The sequence below is a fragment of the Callithrix jacchus genome, chromosome 6 (genome assembly GCF_049354715.1).
Source record: "Callithrix jacchus isolate 240 chromosome 6, calJac240_pri, whole genome shotgun sequence".
NCBI lineage: Eukaryota > Metazoa > Chordata > Mammalia > Primates > Cebidae > Callithrix > Callithrix jacchus.
Window position 1 is genome coordinate 78,857,135 of NC_133507.1, and position 26,751 is coordinate 78,883,885.

General features: G+C 37.8%; 1 protein-coding gene and 1 long non-coding RNA gene across 45 annotated transcripts in view; one reads left to right on the top strand and one right to left on the bottom strand.

Annotated features, from left to right (window-relative positions):
• The window catches only part of NEB (nebulin), a 222,981-nt gene that overhangs the window by 190,287 nt on the left and 5,943 nt on the right, over positions 1–26,751 (top strand). For 4 of the 44 annotated variants that reach the window (XM_035304905.3, XM_035304904.3, XM_078327775.1 and 1 more), the window contains 23 exons: positions 275–379; positions 2,162–2,266; positions 3,843–3,953; positions 4,353–4,463; positions 5,083–5,196; positions 5,949–6,053; positions 10,544–10,648; positions 11,625–11,729; positions 12,345–12,437; positions 13,049–13,141; positions 15,144–15,236; positions 15,704–15,796; positions 17,087–17,179; positions 19,195–19,287; positions 20,261–20,353; positions 20,887–20,979; positions 21,574–21,666; positions 23,382–23,474; positions 23,755–23,847; positions 24,163–24,255; positions 25,103–25,210; positions 25,316–25,499; positions 25,810–25,902. In XM_035304905.3, coding sequence (XP_035160796.3) covers positions 275–379; positions 2,162–2,266; positions 3,843–3,953; positions 4,353–4,463; positions 5,083–5,196; positions 5,949–6,053; positions 10,544–10,648; positions 11,625–11,729; positions 12,345–12,437; positions 13,049–13,141; positions 15,144–15,236; positions 15,704–15,796; positions 17,087–17,179; positions 19,195–19,287; positions 20,261–20,353; positions 20,887–20,979; positions 21,574–21,666; positions 23,382–23,474; positions 23,755–23,847; positions 24,163–24,255; positions 25,103–25,210; positions 25,316–25,499; positions 25,810–25,902 — 2,362 coding nt within the window. The remainder of the gene's footprint in view (positions 1–274; positions 380–2,161; positions 2,267–3,842; positions 3,954–4,352; positions 4,464–5,082; positions 5,197–5,948; positions 6,054–10,543; positions 10,649–11,624; positions 11,730–12,344; positions 12,438–13,048; positions 13,142–15,143; positions 15,237–15,703; positions 15,797–17,086; positions 17,180–19,194; positions 19,288–20,260; positions 20,354–20,886; positions 20,980–21,573; positions 21,667–23,381; positions 23,475–23,754; positions 23,848–24,162; positions 24,256–25,102; positions 25,211–25,315; positions 25,500–25,809; positions 25,903–26,751) is intronic. The other 40 variants (XM_078327752.1, XM_035304912.3, XM_078327753.1 and 37 more) reach the window with 29 other exon arrangements.
• Positions 15,362–19,184, bottom strand: LOC144576659 (uncharacterized). The gene is made up of 2 exons (XR_013518932.1): positions 19,045–19,184; positions 15,362–15,550 (listed from the first exon to the last, which is right to left on the bottom strand). It is a non-coding gene; the product is annotated as an uncharacterized LOC144576659 (long non-coding RNA).

Genomic DNA, 26,751 nt, shown 5'->3' on the forward strand with positions numbered 1-26,751 from the left:
ATAGAACTCTGGAATAGCTTCTTTCACTTCTAACTTTTTACTTATAACACCTACTTTGAACAAACTACGTAACCTAAATGTTGATGTCTTAACTGACAATACTGAACTTGGATTCTCATCTTTTAAAGCTTTTTCTTAACCTCCTGGTTAGTGTTTGCCAATTTTTGTTTGATCCTGACAATGCTGCTGTGTAAATGTCTAATCTGAAGAGGAAAAATAGGAATGCTGAGAAGCTTTTCCACCAATGTGCCTTTTTTTGCCTCCTTCCCCTCAGTACCAGTACAAGAAGAAGTATGAGAAGAGTAAAGGCCACTACCACACAATACCCGATAATCTGGAGCAGCTTCACCTAAAAGAGGCCACAGAATTACAGAGTATAGTAAGTGGATCAAGACCAATTTTTCCCCTGGCACACATTCATCTACAGTATGAAAAATGTGAAAAAAAAATCTCATAGATTCCCTCCAGGATAGGAGGTGTATTATTTTTAATAGTCATTGTTTGAGAAAATGCACAAAGATATAAGGGGTTTTGAATTTGGTAACTTGTTGAAACAAATTCTTATGTTATACATTATAGCAACATCTACCTATAGTTGAGAGATAAGAGATATACATGCAACTGTATATGTACTAACAGGGGCTGGAAGCATAAAGAGTGTGTTATGAGGGAATGAATCTCCCATGGTAATCCCCATATGCCCCATGGATTCGTGTCCCAGGTTAGAGAACACTACAGAGGATTATCAGGAAGATTTCAAACAGAGAAGTGATATGATCAGATCTACTGAAAGCATTCCTGGGAATTTACAAAATTACTAAATTTGTAATTTTGTAAATTCCCAGATACAGACATATATACTAGATGATGTTTTGGTCAACAGCAGACCGCATATGATGGTGGTCCCATAAGATTATAATGGAGCTACCCTATACAGGTGTACCATTTTAAAATCTTTAATATCATATATTTACTGTACCTTTTATATGTTTAGAGATACCTAGATACACAAATACTTACTCTTGTGTTACAGATGCCTACAGATTTCAGTACAGTAATACGCTGTACAGGTTTCTAGCCTAGCAGCAATAGGCTATCCCATGTAGTGTAGGTGTGTGATAGGCTACACCATCTAGGTTGTTTAAGTGCACTCTGTGATGTTCACACAATGATGAAATTGCATGCAATGCCTTTCTCATAACATTTCCCTGGTGTTAAGCAATTCATGACTATAATTAAAGATCCTCAGAGGGAAGAACTTGCTATCACATGGCCTCCTATATCACAAATTCAGCATTATTTAGGTCTCCTGTTAGAAATGTCTTCGTATCTTCTGTGAAGCAGTACATGCTCCAGGCCTTTATTCCAACATCTTGTTACAACCCAAGAGCTCAGAGATTGAGCATTGCCATCAAGGTGCTGCATGCATGATGGTCTTCGCCTCTCTGTCTTTCCAGTTCTCCTCTGTCACATATGAACATTGATGTGGCTCCCCTCTTTCCTAATAACCACATGTTATGAGGATGAGGAAATTTTATGTATACAACAGCCTTGAGGGTCTTTTCAGAATGTACGGTTTTTTAACAAGTCGGTCAATATGTAAACTAGTTTTCATTTTTATACCAATTTATTGGCTCGATAAAATATATGACCAGTCAGGACCCAGATAGAGTTGTTTACTTATAAATAAAGCTCCATGTGTTATCCATTCAATCTAGTTCTGATGAAAGAAAAAAAAAGTTCTCATGAAAGAAAAACTGAGTATTTTTATCAGAAATCTTGATTAATGCTAATAGCATTAATAATTTTAAAGTGTTTACAGCTACCCATCAATTATTGACCTACATCATCTATGGGTAATTTTCCCCATGCATTTTCTTACATCAGCATTTCTCTCACTGGTTCTTGTCAATGATTCTTTTGTCTCCTTGAATTGAATCCAAATCCTAATTATGCCTTGCAGACAGTAATGGTACCCATCCCCTCAACACCCAGACAACAACAAAAATGTTCTAGATCTGAAACTTAACAGGAAACTGTTTTGAGTGGCAATGAGATGCCATCCAACAGTTAGAATGTATCAATTAAAAAGTACTATCCTTAAACTGCTGTCTAGGAATTGACCAGAGGAGAGATATCTAACATGGCTTTCTATCACCAGGTGAAATACAAAGAAAAGTATGAAAAAGAACGAGGAAAGCCAATGCTGGATTTTGAAACACCAACTTACATCACTGCCAAAGAGTCTCAGCAGATGCAGAGTGGAGTAAGTCCTAAAAAAAACACACCACACAACAATGATTCTGTCACACTAATGAACACAAGCTCTGCCCATGACGTAAGCCAGTTTCCTGTCATCCAAAAGTGGTAGCTGATGAAACTTAACATGTGATCACTAAAATCTTCTCCATCTCAGAAATCCCATGGTTCAGTTATTTTTTAAAAATGCTCTAGGTAGTAGATACTTACCATATGTTTTTATTTCAACAACCATTTTTGTAAAATTAGAACATGGAAAACTATTCCTAACACAAACAAGTTGTACTGAATGTAATTTGAATTTTCCTTTGTGAATGAAAACTTCCCTCCACACAGATACCCCTTTGACTTTGAAATGCTCTACTCTTAGTAGAATGCCCCAAGCCAAAACGGCATCCATGATCGAGATGTTTATCAAGACCCCAGATAATCAAAAGTTAAGATGCCATATTTCTTATTCTAGAATTGTAAACAGAAGCATTAATTTTTTTTCATTTTTAACCAAAAGTAGAGAATAATTGAATTTTATTTTAAATCTTAGAAGTCTGTTTTCAATGGGAAATGGGCTTATTTGGAATTTCTATTTGCCTCTCTTTCTCCAGCTACAAAGAAAAATGGGTTAAGTAAAAGTAGCAGTTTGTAGAGCTTTCTGGTGAAAGAATGCCTGATCATCAAAACTTTAAAATGGTTTCAAACAATTGGTGAATCTGAGTAAAGGATCTATGGGAGTTTCTTATACTATTCTTGCGACTTTTCTGTAAATTTAAAATTCTATTAAAATAACAAAATTACAAAAGTAGAGTTCCAACATCTATTCCAAGTCCCTCTGTGAGTCAGCCAAGTCTGGAGACTGGAGAGAAGATGGGGCAGGAAGGCAGAGTGGACAAAATCGCAGAATTCCTCTGTGCCTCACTGCCCACCTTGTCTATTCAGTGAATATTAAAAAAAAAAAAAATAGCTCAAAACTGAGTGTGGTGGCATGTGCCTGTAATCCCAGCTACTCAGGATCCTGAGGCAGAAGGATTACTTCAGCTCAGGAGTTTGAGACCAGACCAGCCTAGGCAACATAGCAAGACCCCATTTCAAAAGAAATAGGTCATGATTATGAAAAAAAAAAAAAAAAAAAAAAAAAAAGTTAGCAATTGGTAGCCTTAGGCTCTCCTTCCTCTGGGATTTTTTTTCCTTTTGTGTCACTGACTCATAATTCTGAAATAAAATCTTTTGTCACCTTAACAAAGGTGTGGGAAAGTTCAGACGAGACGACAGAAGATTCAGAGTCTTGACGGTACATCCATCCTTCTGCTCTGGGAAGGGCCTGCCCCAGTCACAATGTTAGACTGATGAGTGAGGGGCCCATCAAAGTGTCTCAGTCTCTGAGTTTCCTTGTGGCCATTTGCTCCAGACAAAGTCTTTCAAGAACAATCATGCATGTTTCAAATGTGTGACCATTAGCAGAACTATGATCAAGTTAACAGCCCATACGTAGAAAATGCTGTAATTTTTTTTCTTCCTGAGACTGAGAGATAAATTGTAATAAAGGTTCTTTTTTTTTTAACTTGTCTTTCCTTCCTACTTACAATTAGAAAGAATACAGGAAAGATTATGAAGAGTCCATTAAAGGCAGAAACCTGACTGGCCTGGAGGTCACGCCAGCTTTGTTACATGTCAAATATGCAACCAAAATAGCAAGCGAGGTAGTGCCCACTTGGTCTTTTCTTTCCCTCTTAATCTAAATAATTGCACTAATGACACTCATTAATGTGTTCCTCCCACCATTTGCATCACCATCTAACTGTGGGTTTCAAACTGGGTTCTCAAGTGTTTGATACTACTACCTAATCTATTACCCATGTTAATTCTTCTACTTTTTTATTTGAATATTACCTTAGCATTCTATTAACTTCAAGTTTTTATTTGATATTTAGTGTTAACTGATCATGCTTATACCCTGCCTTTATTCATTTTTTTACTTACTAAACTGTGAACCCTTTAAAAATGGAACTGTTTTTATTTTTTTTTTTTGTCTCCCCTTTGCCTAAGAGGATCAATCTGAGCTTTCTTCTCAGTGTTGTTGCTTTTCTTTCATGATATAGAAAGAGTACAGGAAAGATCTAGAGGAAAGCATCCGTGGGAAGGGCCTCACTGAAATGGAAGATACACCTGACATGCTAAGAGCAAAGAATGCCACTCAGATCCTCAATGAGGTAGGCCCACAGTTGACTGACTGCACATAATTCATAGAGCATCATTGCTTTGTTAGCCACGTTACACCAAAAAAAGCAAAACAAAAACAGAGAATAGAGAAAAAGAGCTTTTGATTTTCAGATTCCATATCCAACATAATTGTTAACCATTACATAAAATATATCTCAATTTCTGATGAATGGATATTACAACAGTATGTTTCTGTAGTGGTTATCATAACCTATTATATAATATTATTTGATTTAACTTGATATATTTGGTGTGCTCATTTATATAAAAACACTACACCAGAGTGGTATGCACCTAAGTGTAATCTTGGTCATGTACCGAACCAGATGTACAATTTATTTTACACTCTAATTTTCTAAGCAGAGAATGCTGAAAGTATTCAAAAGGAGGCCTCTTGACTCATATTGACTTGCATAGAATAGTTTCCTTCAGGGGTCTTCTGCAGACACCACTTTATCCTACTGCATGGAAGAGTGAAGGTGAACAGTAGTAAGAGACACTATATGTGACAACTGAGGTGGCGTGTTATGTGGATTTATATTCACTCTGTACGTTCATTACCTAGTAGTATAATTTAGGTACCTTTTTTTTCTTTTAATGTTACTATAGAAAGAATATAAGCGAGACCTGGAACTGGAAGTCAAAGGAAGAGGCCTGAATGCCATGGCCAATGAAACTCCAGATTTTGTGAGGGCCAGGAATGCTACTGATATTGCCAGTCAGGTCAGTGCTGCTATTCCATGTCAATCTTTCAGGAAAGTGGTTGTAAGTTTAAGGACATGATGTGCCCCTCTGCCATCTGATTAATAAAATCTGATTGACAGTCACATGCATAAAATGGCATTCTTGAACATCTGCCTGGAAGAATCCACCCCAATGAAAGGACGGAGGACCCTTTGCCAGGCTTGTTGCTGTCTGCCTTTCTGAGTTTATAGGCACTGAGGACATTCAGAGCAAAGGGCAGAAGTTAAGGAACTAAGTAGCTGTTTGGAGTTGGGGCAGACTTGACATCCTGGCCTTGTTTTTGAGTCAATCCACTCCTCATTTGATTCTAACCAAGAATTCCTTGGTTAGAATATCTTGGGAGTTCTTTCTCTCCTTTCAAGCCCTAAGTTTACAACCATTTTTAGGCATCTTACCTTGTCTAATGCTCATTGGTATGGGTCTTTTGCTTACTTGTCATCCTCCCAGCTCTTATGTAAACAATCCATGCCTTTCTATCTGTTGATGATCCCTCCTTACCCATGCCCCATCCTGCATCCAACTAGATAGTCTCTCAACAGCTAGGACTTGACCTTTCTTGCTGAATCTCACTCTTTGGTATACAACTATGAACACACTAGGAAGAAATGTCTGTTGAATGTTGAATGAGTCCCTCTTGGAAAAGAAATACAGATCACCTCTTAATCAAATCAAGCCAACAACCATTGTGCACATTGTAAACATTTACCCAACTATTGGGTGTCCTTTTACAGATTAAGTACAAGCAATCAGCAGAAATGGAGAAAGCCAATTTCACTTCTGTGGTTGATACTCCAGAGATCATTCACGCCCAACAAGTCAAGAATCTTTCAAGCCAGGTAAGGACATTCATCATGCCATCACTCACAGACCTCAATCATGAAAGAATGGAAGTCCTTCCATTAATATCTTAAGAGACTTTTCAAATCAATTTTTCCCAATAAAAAAGAGGAGATTTGCCAGGCGCGGTGGCTCATGCCTGTATTCCCAGCATTTTGGGAGGCCAAGGCAAGTGGATCACTTAAGTCCAGGAGTTTGAGACCAGCCTGGGCAACATGGCTAAACCCTGTCTCTACAAAAATTAGCCAGGTGTGGTGGTGCATGCCTGTAGTCCCAGCTTCTAGGAAGGCTGAAGTGGGAAGATTGATTGAGCCCAGGAGGTCGAGGCTGCAGTCGGATTTGACTACACCACTGGAGTCCAGCCTGGACGACAGAACAAGATTCTTCAAAAAAAAAAAAAGAGAGAATACAGGCATAGTGGGTCACACCTGTAATCCCAGCACTTTGTGAGGCCGAGGCGGGTAGATCATGAGGTCAAGAGATAGAGACCATCCTGGCCAACATGGTGAAACCCTATCTCTATTAAAAATACAAAAATTAGCTGGGTGTGGTGGCATGTACCTGTAGTCCCAGCTACTTGGGAGGCTGAGACAGGAGAATCGCTTGAACCTGGGAGGCGGAGGTTGCAGTGAGCAGAGATCATGCCATTGTACTCCAGCCTGGGCAACAGACTGAGACTCTGTCTCAAGAGAGAGAGAGAGAGAGAGAGAGGAGAGAGAGGTTCACCTATGATGCAGGAATTTTAAGGTCCTAAAGAACTCTTACATGGTACAACCCATAAGTAATGAATCAATATTTTAATATGTAAAATCTTTTATAACGTGGCTTTAAAATATGTGTGCAAATCTGGAAGAAACAAAGTAGACAGCCCACATTTGAATTACTAATCTCTGAGATTGAGACCACATAGTCTAACCCTGACTCCTCCATGATGAATAACTCTCCATCCTCCTACAAAGAGAGAGATGAAGAAAAGTAGGCTATTTTTCACACCCCAGGATATGCCCTCATTTGTATTAATGATCATCAGTGATGGGCAAGAGTCTGCAATTTGAATGGCACCAGATTAGAATTTGTGCTTGTCTTCTGAGCAATGAGCTCCAGAGAAGTAGTTAACCTTCCCCAGCTGTGCTTTATAGACACCTGGGGATGTAGATTCCCTGGTCCAACGCTGGAATTTTGATGCTAGTAAATCTGTGTTAGGCTCTGGAAATCTATTTTTGTTTTTAATTTTCACAGATAATCTCTTAATGACCAATCAGATTAAGGAATCAGTTATTTCAACCATGATTAGCAACACATAGTTAGTTGTATGTTATAAAATTACACATGAAAAATAATAGTTATCACTAGAGAGTGGTTTGATTAGGAAACAGGTGTATTCAAATGGGAGAAATGTTTCTTTGAAGGGTAGGGATGGGGAAGAATAATTAGCTTTTAAAAAATTATCAAAATTATATGAGCTCCAAATTACCATGTTGTGTTCACTGAGGGAGCCAGGGAGGCCAACATTCTTTGGGTTAGGAGAGGCTCACCAGCCTTTTGCCTTCTGCTTTTGACATGGCTGATCTTTAACGAAAGCTTCAGTATGTGGGTCTATCCCAGTGTGGGATCAAGTCACTTATTCTGCTCTCCTGCAGCTCTTTTTGGCTGGTTCCTCAAGGCCTAAAATACAGCCAGGCAAGTTACTTCCTCCCCAATTCAGATCAGTATTTACAGTAGAATGGTAAATACTGGTGAGATGGTGCTTGTGTTTTTACAAACTTGCCTCTCGATTTCCAATGGAGAATCTGTATTTATAACTCTTAAACCTCATACTTGGGGGTTAATGCAAGAAAGTGAGCTGACTCACAAATTTAGGATACTATACAGTAGTCTCCCCTTATCTGAGGGGTATATGTTCCAAGACCCCTAGTGGATGCCTGAAACCACAGACGATACCCAATCCTATATATACTCTATTTTCCTATACATATATACCTAGGATAAAGTTTAATTCATAAATTAGCACAGTAAGAGATTAATAAAATAGAACAATATACTGTAATAAGTTACATGAATGTGGTCTCCCTCAAAACATTTTATTGTAATGTACTCACCTATTTTTGACTGAGGTTGACTACAGTTCACTGAAACTGTGGAAAGTGAAACCTCAGATAAGTGGGGACTGCTGTACTGAATACTTCTTAATGCCAGTGTGGCAGGCCAGGTCTCACTAACAATTGCTTCAGTACTACCTGAGTGGTTAAGTTAAATATTAAAAGCCAGCGACCTTTATACAGAGTCTGGGATCTAAGAAAAGCCCACCAAAAGTTTCGCCTAGACCTTTCCTGGGCCTTAAAGCGTAACAAAATAACGAAGGAATTCTTAACAGGACTCATTTAGAATTAAACAAGTTTTATTGTGGGTCTAAGAAAACTCCCCAGGCCTCCACAAGCAAGTTTGTTGGGGGTCTGAAGAAACTCCTCAAACCTTCCTGATTTAGCAGGAGACAACTTAAGGGTGATCACCCTAGCACATGAACCCATTTAAATTAAGTAAATTTACTAAGGCTCCAAGGGAAGGCCTTCAGAATTCAGACCTAATAAAGTTAATCACTTATGTCTTTAGATGAATGTTTATGCATAAACATATAGCTTAAAAGGTATATAAGCTCTGAAAAACTTTATAATTTTGAGTTGGTCTGGGGATAATTTCCCAGCCTTCTCCCTATAACTGGTTACAGAAATAAAAACTCTCCACTGGGCTTGGTGGCTCATGCCTGTAATCCCAGCACTTTGGGAGGCCAAGGCAGGCAGATCACAAGGTCAGGAGATCCAGACCACCCAACATGGTGAAACCCTGTCTCTATTAAAAATACAAAAATTAGCTGGGTGTGGTGATGTGTGCGTGTAATCCCAGCTGCTCAGGAATCTGAGGCAGAAAAATCACTTGAACCTGGGAGGCGGAGGCTGTGGTGAGCCGAGATCACGCCACTGCACTGCAGCCTGGTGACAGAGCGAGACTCTATCTCAAAAAAAAAAAAAAAAACCTTCCTCCCCAGTTCATCTGCATCTCATTATTGGGCCATGAGAAATAGCCCAACCCTCAATTTGGTCTGGGAACAGCAGGGAGTTCGGGTCCCTTTCTCCCAGAATATGTCCAAGTCCATGTCCAAATCTGATCACCCCTCTCAGGGAATAGCACCAGCTCGGCAAAGGCAGCTTTTGCTTAATCTCGAAAAAAATAAAAGAAAAACAGAAGAAAAGGAGGATTGTTTCTATTTTTTTCCCAGGACAATGAGAACTGTTTTCCTTACCTCTACATAGCTAAGAAGCGTCATCCAGGTGACTTTTTCATGAACAAAACATCTGTTTCTTGTGAACTACCATTTCCTTCCAGAAAAATCTTGGCTTTAATTTGCTTCCATTTAGATGAACAAATCTAGGCCTAAATCTCTCATTGGCTGAAACTGCTTCTTTGTCGTCTTTGGGAGGATTAAAAATTTCAATACTTACAAATGTAATTCCTATATTAACAATGTAAATAGAGATAGATAGAATAATTTTATCCCCATTGTAATAACGGCTAGTCTCTTTCCTCAGCCCTATAAACCCAAACTTCCCTGAAAAGTAGGAGAAACTGGAGCTAAGTTAAGCTAGAGAGAAAAGTGAAAGAACATAGTGACAAGCGATGAAAGAAAAATAAGGCTCTAAAGGCACAGTAAGTGTTCTGCTGCAGAGAATAAAAACAATCAGTTTGGTGGTGGGATTGACTGCCTACTGGTGTCTGGAAGAGCAGCGCCTATGGACATGTCTCTCCAGCCAAAGGCTGGGGCAGGACAGGGGAGCCCGAGGGATAGTGATGTCTGGCTCTGAGCAGTTCTTGGCCAGTCAGCTGGCCTCAGTGCTGCTCCAGGTGTGTCTGTTTAGTAGAGCTGCCAGTCCTGTCAGCTGCTTTCTGCAGCATATTCAGAGCCATATTCTGGAAATGCCTCTGGGCCTACTTGCCTGCTCAGTTCTGCAGGGGAGCCGTGACTGCACCTGCTCATGGCTTAGAGAACATCTCCTTGTCACCAGCTAAGACTTTATAGAGTTCATGTCTTTGGCTCTTAACCCTCCAGCTTCTCTCTGCCGGCCTGTTGAGTAGCCCAACTACATAGCTTCATCCAGACCAGCAATGACTACTGCCACTGCAGGCATCCCCATCTCCCTTCCTGGGCTTTGCTAGCTGTGACTTCCCTTCTGTGGACCAGCCAGGAAGGTTCCCCCTCTGCCAGCTTTGCCATGACAGTAGGTCCTATTCAATGTCTGGGCTCAGCTTTCCTAGAAAGAAAAAGTGTGGTGCTCTTTGACTGAAAGGGTTCTGCCTTGCAATGCCCTAACATCCTTGGACAGTTAAGGAAATACAAAGGACTTTCCCTCTGCTGAGCTGGAAGGGCTATTTTAGGTTCCATTGGCCTATATCCCTGTGGTGTTTACCCTCCTTATTTCTTGGAATCTATTCCCAGAAAAAGTACAAGGAAGATGCTGAAAAGTCCATGTCATATTATGAGACCGTTTTGGATACCCCAGAGATGCAGAGAGTCCGGGAGAACCAAAAGAACTTCAGCCTTGTAAGTCTGTATTAAATGTAAGGCACAGCTCACAGGCCCCTGGAGGTGCTGAGGAGGATGTTTCTGGATGCCCCAGGCCTGCAGTGGGGCTTTGTACAGCTTTCTACAACTCCCATCCTGACCCAGGAAATGTGTGCTCAATTCATCTCTGTGCTCACCTTCTGTATTAATCCCAAATCACAGCATGAAAGACTCATCTGTTACTTCCTTGGTGGTGTAGGGGAGAAAATGTAGTATCTTTTCCTCACCCATGGCAAGGTTCATGGCTAAAACCCCTGTAAAAAAAAGAAATGAACAAGATAAACACATACAATTTATTTAATAAAACCTTCAGAAATGACGACCCAAAGAAACAGGGAAATGCTTGTATTTTTATGGACAGAGATGCAGAGAGTGATTGGACAGAGAGGGTATGATTCAATGGTAATAAACAGGGTTAGCAAGGCTGTTTGTTCAGATTCTCCTAGTGTCTGTGTCTTTGTCTCCTTCCTCTGGGTCTAGAAAGGACCCTTGGGGAAGGAGAGGCTTATCGCCTACTTTAGAGGAAGGTCAGAGAATTATTATCTGCTTTAGGAAAAAATGGTGAGAGAAGACCAGAGACCCTCCTGCTTCTGCTGTTGTTTGAAATGCCAAGGTGCCATATTTTGGGGTAGTGTATCCTAAACCCTGTCAGTGGGCTTCCTTTACTGAATGTGAACTATCATCGCTTTCTATTAGTGGTGACATCTATCTTTTTCAAAGTTAAATCTAAGCAAGAGATACTTAAATACAAACCCCTAGCTTTGTATGTTTTTTAAAATTAGTTTTTCCAGAAAACTCTTATCAAATAATTTCCCTTGGGTTACCAGAGCATGATTATTGTGGCATAGTTTTTTTTAAAGATAGAGGATTTTATTTTCCTTTACACAATATAGAACAAGTAAAGAAAATAAAACAATATTGAAATCTTAACAAGATGTTTACTCTTTCTTTATAGCTCCAATACCAGTGTGACCTTAAAAACAGTAAAGGAAAAATTACAGTTGTTCAAGACACGCCAGAAATACTGCGTGTAAAAGAAAATCAGAAGAATTTCAGCTCGGTATATTTACTATTTACTTTCCATTTAATGCTAACCTAGTAATTTCACTCTCCTTTTTAAAAATATACTAGCCTTACACTGACAATTAACATCTAATCTCCTCAGGAATACCAGCAGTGACTTGTCAAAATTCCCCATACTTTGCTCCAAATTCATCTCTCCAGAGACCATTTGAAATAACTTTAAATCTGCTAACAAAGTAACTTTTTAAATTTTTTCATCCCAGAGCAGAAACGTGTATTGTCTTGCTCCAAGAAGATGGATTTCTTTTTGACATTGTGATTTTATCCTTCCCCCAAATAACTGACTGACTTTGCAGTTCTTTAATGGATTTTGTGTTTGTTGTTGTTAGTCAACATTTCCTGGCTTTTCTCATCTGTGTTAGTATGGTACCATAATCTTAAAAGAAATCTTAAGATCTGGAAGATGATCCACGTTGCATATCTGGTATGAGTCACTGATACCGATGTGGAAATGTCAGGTGTGATGCTCTGGCATTTGCCTGGGAACATCATTTAGTGTCTTGTTTTCACAGAAGTCGTGTGTCCTAGTCTTTCTCCAGAAACTGCTGGGTTTACCCTTCTTTGTAACCTTGTCATAATTCTGAATGCCCAGGTTTTATATAAAGAGGATGTCTCACCAGGAACGGCAATTGGAAAGACACCCGAGATGATGAGAGTGAAACAAACACAGGACCACATTAGCTCGGTAAAGACACAGTGGGTGCACTTCCAACATTTTTTTGCCTCCCTTTGATAATTTACAGTGACCCCTGAGTTGTACTCAAAGCCTTTGTCACTAGAAACAGCTTATATTGCTAAAATAGGTGCCTGTGTGCCACCACCAACACACAGTGTGCGCCAGTGGCTACAGTCATCTCATATTCAGTGCAGTGCTTTGGTGGTTTTCATGAGGGAGAGATTAGATATGAAAAACAGAGAGGCTTGTGAGAAGGTAAAATCCGGTACAGTCAAAGAACCAAACTTGCTAGATACATGTATGTGAATCTATTTGTCCTAGTCAAATGACCTGTTGGGCATAAACACATTGATGTATACAGGAAAGGGCTGCAGTCTATATAGGGGCCCCACCTCTGCCCCAAAGATATAAGAGAGACAAAGTGTCCCTGTCCTCGGAATTGTTCTCCTCTTACCCAATATTAGAATGAGGTCCCATTCACACTAAGTATAAAGCTTGTGTTATTTAAATTGTGATTTTTTTTAAATTTGGGGAATACTAATCAAACATATATACATGTTGGTAAGAGTAACTGTCCAGCACGTAATAATACCTTTCTTTTCCCATTTTAAAATCTGCAGGTGAAGTATAAGGAAGCAATAGGACAAGGAACTCCAATCCCTGACCTGCCTGAAGTGAAACGTGTGAAGGAGACGCAGAAGCACATTAGCTCGGTAGTGGCCATACTCTCCGCTTGCATTTGTGTGACTGGCCATCTTCCAATTGCTATCCTGCTCTCTCTCATCCCTTCTGCTTCCTACCAAGAGCTTCCATGCCTTGGGGAATGTTGTGAACCCTCCTTAGACTTGATGGGGTCATTACTGATTGCAAAAGTAGATAAGAAACCTCTCTTCTAATAATAAAGGAGAAGGGACTTGGCTTTTTTTCCTCACCTGTCACTTACTTGAAGCTCATGGACTTGGCTTCTTAATTATCATGCCATTCGTTTCCAAAGTAAAATTTTTTGATGGTGGTAATAAGGTTATTGGGATGATATCAAGTAATTTAACCAAAGCATATACATATAAGTAGTATAGCATACTTTGGTTTATGTATATATAAAAAAAGTGTGTGTGTGTGTGTGTGTATGTATGATATATCACATGAATGACAGGATTCCCCAGTGTAGAAAAAAGACCCTACGCAGACTTGTGAAGTCTCTTCTCCCTCCTCAATTTCAAGGTTTCTTATCCTGTATTCTCTGCTGTCTTCATCTTGTAAATGCAGTGGTACAGGCTGTGATCTACCTACAGTGGTATATAATACATTAAGCCTGTGCTCTCATGGGAATTCCAGGCACCTGTGTACAGTTTATTGAGGGTCAGGTGTCCCACACCTGAAGTATCAGCACGTTTCTCCTGAGCTTTTGTCAAGCCCTGGCTCTGCACCCGACCCCGCTTTCCTGTCCGTAGGCAGATTCTAGGCAGGTGTTGGCTACTAGCAAGAGACTGTGAAGTTTGGGAAATAGTTTGTCGCCAAGAAAAGGTGAGGACCTTAGACTTGGGATTTCCCTGGTCACTGGAGGACTGAACTCTTGATTTTCTTTAAGAGTTACTTGACATTTTTCTTGCAGGTTGTTCATATTATTAAGATCTCATTCCCTTCTCACTCCCTGCTTATACTCTGGCTTCCTTGTGGTCCAAATTTCATTTAGAGTTTTGTGTCCTGTAATATGAGAAAGTTAGCCCAGGCTCCTTTGTCACTTTGCATTACAACTTCTTGCTTTTAATTATGTTTTGTGCTGTTGTCCATTATCAATTCTGTTGCTTTGTTGGGTAAAGAGTAAAGAAATGCAACTTTGTTACCAAGAAGGTAGATGTTCAAAGGTTCCTAAAAGTTTCCTTGCAAAACAATACTATGGCCCCTAGCTTGTCACTGATTTTTAAGAATTAAAATCTGATTATGTTGCTCCCCATCCCATGCACTAACACAGCAGGGAATCCATCCATTTAAAAGAACCCATTCAGTCCTTTAGGCTGAAAACTTGAGGAGGAGGCAAGAAGCTTGGAAAGTGGAGGTTCCTTACCATTTTCATTAAAATTCCTAGTCCTTTGATGCTACTACTAAAAAAATGGACTTCTCCCAATTCAGGAAACACTAGTTTACTTCATCCAGCAATCAGCAATAAAAATTTCAGGTAAAGATGCTCCTCCTGAAAAATAAACTGATTAAACCTCCTCATATTCAGGGACTAGGCTCCTATAGAGGAGGAGCCAGCTAGGAACATTCATTAGAATACACAGAACAAACAAAATTCTCAATAAGCCTGAAGGAATAAGAGTATCCCATGATTTGAAAATTTTAAACCAAGCAATCTATTCATTAAGCACAAGTCTACTACAGGCCTGCTATATTCAAGGAACCAATGCTAGATGCAACAGAATGGCTGGATTTTTTTCATTGGTAAATTTATTATTGTTTAATGCATTTTAGGTATGTACCAAGTGGTTATAGAAAATGCTAATTTAGTGCCCAGTTTTCAAAGTAGTAAAAGTTTTTACTACCTTTGAAAAGAGAACAAATATTTATGGAATTTCTCCCCCATTCCTTGCATGTTGTATTTGAGAGCTAGATTGTTTTTATGAGTTTCCCCCAAATAGCCCACATGATGTAGCTGCTATCTAAAGGATTCATGGTCATTTTTACCTTTTGGGGTATTCTAATTATTTTCTACAGGTTATGTACAAAGAAAACTTGGGAACAGGCATTCCAACCACTGTGACTCCAGAGATTGAGAGAGTCAAACGCAATCAAGAGAACTTTAGCTCGGTATTTACGAATATATCACATAAAAAACTATTTCCCATAAAAAATTTACCACAATAACCCACCTTTTTTAAAGAAAGTAACATCTTAACAATTCTGTGTGTGTCTGTGTGTGACGTATATTACCTGACCAAAGCCATCTTAATATAAAATGACTCACATTTCCAATTATGCTTTAATATTTTCAGTGACTTGACTAGATGTGAAATACTTTAAGTAGAATTAACAAGATTCCTCAACGTTATGTCCTATAACTTAATGCTTTCCATTGTACTTTTTCATTTCCAGAATTAGCACTGTAGAGTTCATCCTAAAAACTGTGAAGTAAAAAAGTAAAAACATTATCCTTACTAAATATTACTTACTAAAAAACTGCCTCCTCACACACAACCCCTTCCCCCAATTTCCTCCCTTCCTTACTCTCTGTGCTTGTTTTAAATGTCCTCTGGATACTTTCTTGTATCTCACAGGTTTTGTACAAAGAAAATTTGGGGAAAGGAATCCCAACACCTATCACTCCAGAGATGGAGAGAGTCAAACGCAATCAAGAGAACTTTAGCTCGGTATTTCTTAGGGGACCAAAAAAAAAAATCCTCAATTTTATTTAAAATAATAACACCTTACAAATTTAAAATTACTAAATTCATATAATGAAAATAATGGTACCAAATATTACCTCAGTTTTCAACCCAAATCTAATTTAGTATTTAGTTCTGGTGTGAAATTTTAACTGTGTTTTCTCTAAAACATAGATATTTCTCACTTTCTTTAAAAACCTGTAACACTCAATGTTTTCTTCCTCCATCCCTCCTTTAATAACAGTAGGTGTTTTTACCTGGTGTGGCACAAGTCAAAAGGAAAACCTAACACCCCTTCAAAGGACAATGTTAATTAGAATTTTATTTGCATTTATTGTGGCTTTTTGATGTATTCTGTGTTTGCAGCTTTTCTTGAAGATTTTTCTGTTTAGATGTTTATTATTTTTCCATAAGTTTTGGGGTTGCAGGTGGTATTTGGTTACATGAGTTTTTTAGTGGTGATTTGTGAGATCCTGGTGCACCCCACCACCCATGCAGTATACACTGCACCATACTTGTAGTATTTTATCACCCCACTCCCACTCTTCCCTCAAAGTCCATTGTATCATTCTTATAACAACTTTGTGTTCTCACAACTTAGCTCCCACATATCAGTGAGAACACACAATGTTTGGTTTTCCATTCCTGAGTTACTTCACTTAGAAGAATAGTCTCCAATCTCATTGGAGGTCACTGTGTTTGCAGCTTTTCTTAAAAGAATGTCATTCTTAAACATTTTCATTCAAAGACAACACAGCAATTCACAGTAACTCAAATATAATTTACTTCTCAGCTTTTTTTTGTATGCTATGCAAGATAAATTTTTTCCTTTGGAAAGCCTTCAGGATCATTGAAAGCTAATATTATTTAGCTTTCAGTATTTATTCTTTATTTTGTTCCCCTATGCCTGCCTTTCTCTCTCCTTTCTTGCTTTGGTTCCCTAATTTAATGTTACCAACAACTCATGGATATTAATTTCAATTAGCTTGAATGCTGTTTGTACTCCTGTCTTTGAGAGAAGGCCTACATAAGTCAAGCCACTCCTGCCGGTAGCCTGGCAGCTGTGTTTTACTGATGTCTTTTAGAGACAGACATCCTGTGTGTGACTAAGTGTCCAAAGGGGATCTATAGTTATTCTATTTTTTAAAGTTATTTAGGTCTATTTTACTTCATCATAAAACAACAAAAATAACTTTAGGCTCTTTTTTTTTTTTAGGTTAAATCTACCTAAAAGATGGGTCCAGGTTGATTTGTTTGTTGGTTTTGTGCACACAGATATTGTACAAAGAGAACTTGAGCAAGGGGACTCCCCTACCTGTCACTCCTGAGATGGAGCGAGTCAAACTCAATCAAGAAAACATTAGCTCGGTATTTGAGAGAAAGCTCTTTAACTCCATATTAAAAAAAATAATAATTTCTATAAAACAGAACATCTCACTATTCATCCCTTTATAATAATCAATTTAACAAAATTTTTTAAAGTCACACCAACTGAATCCTTCTGTTTTCCAGATCTCCTACTCACCATTTGATTCTAACACTTTATACTTCTATAATAGTCCCTTAAAATTTTTTCTTTCCTTCTCTTTTCACCTTTGTTACTATTGGGACTGTTGAAGTTAATTGATTTCCAGAAGAGAAAAACCAAACACTAAAGCTCTTATTTACTTTGAATTCTTTTTATCTAATGTTTCTGGGTTAGAGATGCAAGAAAAGATACTGGACTTGAAGCCACATGTAGAAATGATGGCTCTTGCTTGGGAACAGGAATCATCTCAACATAGACCCTATTCAGATAAACAGTAGCACCAAGAAAGAAAATTGCTTAATATTGAAACCAAAAGAAGTCTTATTTTGGGCCAGGCGTGGTGGCTCACGCCTGTCATCTCAGCATTTTGGGAGGCCAAGACAGGCGGATTGCTGGAGCACAGGAGGTTGAGACCAGCCTAGGCAACATGGTGAAATTCCATCTCTACTATAAATAGAAAAAAATTAGCCAAACATGGTGGTGCATGCCTGTAGTCCCAGCTACTCGGGATGCTGAGGTAGGAGGATCGTCTGAGCCCCATGATGTCAAGGCTGCAGTGAGTGGTGATTGTGCCACTGCACTCCAGCCTGAGTGACAGGAGTGAGACCCTGTCTCAAAAAGTAAAAATAAAAAAAGGAAGAAAGAAATCTTATTTTGATACTTGTTCTAAACTAGCCATTTCATGAATAGAAATCTAGTCCTTCTGATTTTTTTAAATATACAAATCATATCATAAGCTTATATTTAATGTTACTTTCTTTTATTAATATTGTTGCTGAAAAACTCAAGACAAAAATTATTTGTATATTATAAAATAATACAAAACTCTGAAACTTCTATATAAAGATCTTAGGTTCACTTAGACCTGTGATGGAGAATCAAATGTCATTAGGAAAATTTAGTTGGATTTTTTTTGGGGGGGGAGTAGAAACTAATCCAAAATGTTTTTAATTGTCAGTTTAAATATATTCTAAAAGTTTGATTCTTTGACATAATTAGATCAGTAACTCTCTTTGGTCCCACTGTCTTTTTGTTCCGTTTTGTTTTTAATTACTATTCACTAACAATCCTTCAATTTTGTTAAATTTTCAATGTAAGTTAGTATGTCTTTTGGAATGTTATATTCATTGTTTTCCCTGTGGGCTCATTATTATTATTCCTTTTATTGAAAGGCTTGCAACAATTTCAAAATTACTTTCTAATTATTTTCTTCTGTATTAGAATAAGTAAATTATTTTTGTATCTATTTGAAACCTTAATGATCCTGATGATTCTGGACTTTTTTTAAAGTAACCATTTGCATTTTTACACATATTGCACCTAGGCAAAACTGTCAAGTGGTGGATAAGCCTATTAGTTAGATACTGTGGAAAGTAGACAATGCCATATATTGACTTTTAGACTTGACCATCTCTACAATTTGATCTTAATGACAAAGACCAAATTGCCATATTGCATAGATCTGGCCTGTTAAATATTTCTTATACTGTAAAACAAATGTCTTTTGTAAAGAAAACAAATATTTGCTAATCTAACTTAAACAATTTTTCTATTGTACACCGACTATTTTAATGGTCTTAGGAAATTATTTGTATTTTTTTCCTTAATTCCTGGCACAGGAAATACTTATATTCAAGTTACAGTTAAAAAGATGAATATCAAATACAGTAATATTTCACTAAGGAAATACAAAACATGTTCTCACCCAGATCTGTGCCTGAACAGAGAGGTTGACTTGTTGAATTTGTCTTTTCTGTCTGATGTCTGTAGTTTCACACTAGATTCTCCACAAGGTAGACGAAAGGGCTGTTTTGACTGCTCTTGTTTCTTCTGGATCCTTTCTTGTGTCATACAGGTGTTGTATAAAGAAAACGTTGGAAAAGGGATTCCAATCCCCATCACTCCAGAGATGGAGAGAGTCAAACACAATCAAGAAAACTTTAGTTCGGTATTTAAAAATAAAAAATCCCTTTAACTACTTTTTAAAAGTTTAAAAAATATTAATGGCTAGATTTTAAAAATCTAATCAACTCATTCCAATAAATAATTTGACCTGTCATTCTTTCTCCCAACTTAATGCTGCCATTTCCCACGAATCGGCTTTCCCCATTTTGGTAAAAATTAATACAATCATTTAACTTAATTTTTTTTAAAGTGTTCATGATTATATTCCTGCTTTTACAAATTTAACATTCTCAGTGTCTAAGCATCCACACGTATTCTGCTTTGGCAAAGTTGATCTGAACCTAAAGCTTAAAACAAATGTATTCTGCAAAGATCCGACTATTAGGCTCATTTATTATTCTAACCTTTTCTGTCTCTACTGGTATTTGTACAGATATTTTGAAGTTTTTTTTTTAAGCACCTTATCATTGCTCTCTATTTGCCTTAAACATTGTTCTTCCCAATATGTTTACCCAAACTAAAAGTTAAATACTTTGACTTCTTTTGAAAGTGAACAAAAGAAGGTTTGTGTGTATATATCTCCATATATAAAATGCTTGTAAAACCCAAATATCCTTACGTCATTTATTAATAGCATTTTCAAGTCAAAAATAACTTCCTTGGTTTTGTTTCTGACTCTTGTCTGTTTCTATTTTTTTTCCTTCCGTGTAACAAGCTGGGAAAGACTAATTCCTCTCTTTCATGGTTGCTCGGTGCTGCAGAGATTAATTCAAACAAGGAAAATAACAAAAATTTATTTTCATATTTCTTAGTTTTTGCTATTTCCTGCATTCCTTTGCTTTTGAAGATGTTTTTAAAAGGCTCAAACAGGTTGAGTCTAAAAGCTTCTGGTTCTTCTCTTCCTCTAATTCACTCTCTTCCTCCCTTCCCACTCCTAACTGCTCCAAAGCAGGGGAAAAATGATTGATTGATTGATTGCTTTTTTTTTTTGTTCTGGATGCTTTCTTACCATACAGGTGCTATACAAAGAAAACCTGGGGACAGGAATTCCAATCCCCATCACTCCTGAGATGCAGAGAGTCAAACACAATCAAGAAAACCTTAGCTTGGTATTTTGAAAAGGGGAAAAATGCCACTTAACTTCAGAATTAAACTGATCCTTACATTTATCTTTTGTTTTAAACTCATTTCCCTTCCCTTGCTTCTAATATATTTTATATTACAAAATGACATACTTTCCCATTTCTATAATACAATTAATTTCGATTTTTTACTTCATCTGATATTTTCAAAAATGTTTTTAAATAATGAGTTTTTCTGTTTGTGTGGATAACAACACCGAGTTCTAACAGTCTCAAATCCTTGTTTGTTTAGGAGGCACCATACTCACAAAAATGAAAAAAAAAAAAAAAAAATAACATGGATAACTCTGACAGCCTTTCCCCAGCAGCTGAGGTCCCTGCTTCTCTAGAGGGTGCAGATTCCCCATCCCAACAATGGCTTCCACTAAAGTATTCGGTGGCATTTTGTCAGCAAATAACTTCTGGCTCCTTGGACGACTGTTTTCTCCTCACACTTAAAACATCCCAAGAAATGAAATGTTACTCATGGTTGTTTTTCTGGATGCTTTCTCATTGCACAGGTGTTATACAAAGAAAACATGGGCAAGGGAACCCCTTTACCTGTCACTCCCGAGATGGAGAGAGTCAAACACAATCAAGAAAATATTAGCTCGGTACTTTTGAAAGAAAAGAAAGAAACTACTCATTTAATAATTTTAGAAACTTTCATGATTTAAAATAATACATATTAATCCTACTTTTTAAAGACAACTTGAATTTTGTGCATTCCTTTAGCACATTTATCCTTTTCCTCTGGCGTACTTCTAGCCTAACACCATTCCCGGTTCTATAATACAGTTAACTTCGATTTTTTATTTCATCTGGTATTTTTAAACATTCTTTAAAAAATAATAAGTTTTTCTGTTTGCGTGGGTAACACCACCAAGTTCTAACAGTCTCAAATCCTCGTTTGATTGTTTAGAAGGCACCATACTCACAAAAATGAAAAAAAAAAAAAATAACAACATGGATAACTCTGACAGCCTTTCCCCAATAGCTGAGGTCCCTGCTTCTCTAGAGGGTGCAGATTCCCCAACCCAACAGTGACTTCCACTAAAGTAGTTGGTGGCATTTTGTCAGCATATAACTTCTGGCTCCTAGGACAACTTTGTTTTTTCTTAACAAGGAAGTTGCCCTCACCCTTAAAACCTCTCAACAAATGAAATGTTACTCATGGTTGTTTTTCTGGATGCTTTTTCATCACACAGGTGTTATACAAAGAAAACATGGGCAAGGGAACCCCTTTACCTGTCACTCCCGAGATGGAGAGAGTCAAACACAATCAAGAAAATATTAGCTCGGTACTTTCGCAAGAAAAGAAAAAAAAACTATTTAATGATTTTAAAAACTACTTCCATGATTTAAAATAATACATATTAATCCTGCTTTTTAAAAGACAACTTAAATTTGTGAATTTCTTTAGCAAATTTATCCTTTTTCCTTTGGGCTACTTCTAGCCTAACCCCTTAACAACAAGATTGCTTTAATCTATAATTTGAAGTTCTAATATCAACAAGTAACAGATTTTCTTATAAAACATCCTTTTGCTTCTCTCTCCTCAAACTTTCTATCCACTTCCCCCAAGGTCTCTTTGTTTTACATGTGCTTGAAATTTAGGATGGAGTATATCGGGGGTGGTAGAGTAGGTCCAATGGGGAATTTAGGATGGGTATATGTGGGGTGGTAGAGTAGGCCCAATGGGGCTCTTTCTTGAATATTAGTCATGATTTTGTTGTTTTTGTGTCTATGACTTCAGTTTCTAATTTACCCTGTCAGATCTGGACAAAGAGACCTTGGGAAAAATGATTCCTGATCCCCTCCTTCAAGAATAATGATATAAATTATGATCCAGTAGTAGTTTTGGCAATTGATTGTCAACTTAAAACTTGAGTGTCACCAGAATAGCTTTTTGTTTTACTGATTTTCATTTTTGTTCTTTAGTTTTAGTGTAGTCTTTAACTGCAAACTTTAGTAAACCATTTCCTGTAAACTTGTGCTCTATGACATTGTATGTGGTTGTAAATTACCAGGGACTGAGGTTTGCATGGGGACTTCAGCTTCCAGTAGCAAACAACCTTGTGGCCTCCATGTTTCCACTCTCATTAGGTTTCTCCAGTACTTGAGTGCAGTGTTGTAAAACATAAGCACATATTAAAATAACCTGGAGGGTTTGTGAAGCCAGATTGCAGGATCCTGCTCTAGTTTCTCCTTCTGTAGGTCTGGTACAGAGAGGGGCAGAGATTTGCATTTTTAACAAGTTCTCAGTACTGACCTTGCTGTTCAGGGACCCCAATTTGAGAACCATTACTTCAGCAGAATTCTTCCTCTTGAATGTCATTTCCTAAACATCCAATGTTTCAAGGAATGATACTGAGAAAAGATACTGAGAAAAGATACTGAGATTGAAGATTTATCACGATTTGTTACTATGTTTCTCATTTTCTATTTGACCATGATAGTGATATAAGAGCCAAAAACATTTTTCCTTAATGATAAGCTTGATGTGGTATTAAACTAAAGCAAGAGGCAGAGCATAGAGGATAGCAAAGAAAAAGTGAGTAGGGGAAACCCTTTGCCTTATCTGAGGGCCTACAGTTTTACTGATGCATCTATGAGAGTTTAAGTGCTGCAAAACAGTAAAAAACCAGCTGCTGTATCAGGAGCAGCCTCAACCTTCTCAAGTGTGATTGACACTCATGCCTATAATTCTTGTTTAAATCATCTCTCGGGCTTGACATTCAAAGACTAGCAGTAAAATGATGGTGGTCTCTCATCACTTTGAGGAACACCACAGATCTCTCTTGCAGTGTTCAAGGGTTTCAGGGCAGGGGCCTATCCTAGACACATTGTGTCTTCCTGTAACTACACTTAACTTCCTTGAAAAACATCCTGCTTTCCATCTAACCTTATTGCCCAAATGGTTTGGGGCCCTGAGGATAATCAAAAGTTATCTGTACCATTTCCATTTTTGGTAACTGTAACTCTCTTTCTTTTTGGATCTGTTGGACTCGCATAGGTTTTGTACAAAGAAAATGTGGGGAAAGCGACCCCAACCCCTGTCACTCCTGAGATGCAGAGAGTCAAACGCAATCAAGAAAATATTAGCTCGGTATTGTCTTGAGAAACAGAAGTGCTTTTAATTTTGCAAAATAACTCCTGCGGTTTGGCCTGCTCCTAACCCTATCTCAGGTTAAAAACAAACAAAATGCCAGTTATATTTGCATTTGCTCTGAATATCACACTGTATTTACTGTAGCTATTAACTGTTTTTAAGCTTCTTGATAGATGTTCTAATAGTAATAAACATAGCGTTTCCTTCCAACTTGCAATATAATTAACAGTGATTATTACTTCATAGTGACTTTTGGGTGTAACTTTGTATCTCACAGGTGTTATACAAAGAGAACCTGGGGAAAGCAACCCCCACACCCTTTACTCCTGAGATGGAAAGAGTGAAACGCAATCAAGAAATCTTTAGCTCGGTATTTCAGAAAGGAAAAATAAATCCTTAAAATCTTAACAGGCCTGGCACACATGGTTATACCACTAATTTATCTTAGCGTTTCCAAAACGTTTTGTGTATCTTAAAAATTCTTCCCTATCCACTTAAAAACAACAAACCTACCCCACCAGATTACAGTGATTTTACTTCTTTCTTAAACTTTTGCTTCCTACTGTAACATTTTAATGGCTTTACCTTTGGTGTGATATAATTGAGCCATAACACCAGCTAAGTGATGATTTTCAGACCTGGTTTTCTGCTGTCTGATGCCTGGATGCTCTTTTGGCTTCCCTAGGTATTGTACAAAGAGAACATGAGAAAAGCAACTCCGACACCTGTTACTCCAGAGATGGAGAGAGCTAAGCGCAACCAAGAAAACATTAGCTCGGTATTTTCTAAGACTAAAAAGAAATAGTGCAACAACCTGGAAAATAACATCTTAACATCATAAAAACACGCCTTTCTTATGCAACTGAAAAACACACTAAAATCTTAGAGAAAGATGCAACATATTGGAAAGTAATACTTTATATAACACCGTAAAAATGTGCACTTTCTTATTCAACTGAAAATTTACACTAAAATTGCCATTAAGTGTGCTTTTATATTCCAAACCATCATACTAAACAAGTTAATTGCCAATGTTTTCCTTCCCCTTTCACTTTACTTGAGGTAGTTCTACATAACCAACTATAACAAATTTACTTCCTAACATCCTCAATCTTCTCTCCTTTAAAGATACTTTATGACATGGGTAATACACTGAAACAGATGTCTTCTTGGCTATATTTTGGGGTTTTAGTATCTGGAGGACTTTGATTTCTATACTGGCATACTGGTTTAGGAAATCTGAACATAACCTAAGGAAAATGATCACTTCTTTTAGGACATTGTTTCAAATTCCCTTCAATATCAGATGTAGAGCCAAATACCATTGAATATGTTGATGCTGTAATTCCTAGCAAATTTCAAGAGGTCATTTTCTTTTTTTCAAAATTATACTATGCCCCTTCTTTGAAAATGAGTTTCATTTTCAAAGTCAAAACAAGTCCTTTCTCTTCTAAGAGCCCTCCTGGTCCCCAGGTTAGCGTGATCCACAGTTGGTCAAGTGTCTCACTGGGCCCCTTCAGCTGACAAGTCTCCCTCACCAGCTTCTTCCATCTCCATCTGCTGGAAAAGCTTTGAGGTTTCAGATTTAGAACAGCACCACTCATTCATGGTCTCTCCTCGATCAGGTTCTTTATTCTGATAGCTTCCGGAAACAAATACAAGGCAAAGCTGCCTATGTGTTGGATACCCCTGAGATGAGGCGGGTGAGGGAGATCCAACGGCACATTTCAACGGTGAGTCAGGACCTCTTTAGGATGGGCTGGCTGCCTGTTGGAATGTTTAAAAAGGGAAATGGTCACACCATCATATTTTCATAAAGCAAATTCATGACATTTCAGGTGAAATATCATGAAGACTTTGAGAAACACAAGGGTTCCTTCACACCAGTGGTGACAGATCCTATCACTGAACGAGTAAAGAAGAACATGCAGGACTTCAGTGACATTAACTACAGAGGTATTCAGAGGAAAGTGGTAGAAATGGAACAAAAACGGAATGACCAAGATCAGGAGACTATTACAGGTAACTGAGCCTGGGTTGGGGAAGGGGATTAACTTTGAGGGGTAGATGAAAAGTAATATTATCTACATCAAGTCAAAATATAAAGGACTTTAATGTTTTAATTAGGGATGCAAGAAAGCTCCTATTATTTCACAGTTTACAAAGCTGGTATCTCTTCTACCTTTGTTCTCCTGTGAAAAGACATGACCCAGAACCTAAGCTGGCATAAATGTGATTCAATCCTCTGGTGGTTGTTAAAATTCATTCCTTGGTTTTCAAGTTATTGGAAAAGTCCAGGAACACTTGTTCTGATCATTATTTTCCCTTTCAGGTCTACGTGTCTGGCGTACTAATCCTGGTTCAGTTTTTGACTATGATCCAGCAGAAGACAACATCCAGTCCCGAAGCTTACACATGATTAATGGTGTGTTATGCTGAAAAAGGCTTACAACATAAACATCACCATTTAGTACGCTAGAGTCAATGATTTTTATTTGGGCTCTGAAATTCCTTCCCTCCAGGGTTTTCCATTTTCTGAGTTGCCCATTTGGCATAAAAATACCTTGTTGGCTAGGCACAGTGGCTCATGCCTGTAATCCCAGCACTTTTGGAGACCGAGGCACATAGATCACAGGGTCAGGAGTTCAAGACCAGTGTAGCCAAGACGGTGAAATCCCATCTCTACTAAAAAAAAAAAAAAATTACAAAAATGAGCCAGGTGTGGTGGGCACCTGTAATCCCAGTTGCTCTAGAGGCTAAGGCAGAGAATTGCTTGAACTCAGGAGGTGAAGGTTGCAGTTAAGCCAAAATCATGCCATTGCAGTCTATTCTGGAAGACAAAGAGACTCCATCTCAAAACAAAAACAAAAACAAAAACAAAAAAACCTTGTTAAATAGTGAGCAAAACTTACTTTCTAAACAAGTTCAAGTTAAGAAAAATTTTGTTTCATGCCTCAGTGCATGTCTCCTTCAGGCCCATTATTTCTATTTTTTTTCCAAAGAAAAAATGATAGTAAATCTTTCTATTGGAGAAATAATAAAAATAAAATACACAGGCAAAGGGAAGAGAAAGGATTTAAGCTTTAGGAACTGCCTGAGCTCTATTCCATCAATAAAGATTATTCATTCAACAAAGCAGGCTGCACAACTTTATGCCTTTTATTCATGTTAACAAGTAGGATACCAGCCTAGAAAACAGAATGAAGTAGGATATCAGCCAGGAAAACAGAATGAGAGACCTTCTCTACAATAGAAAAAAAAAAAAAAAATAGCC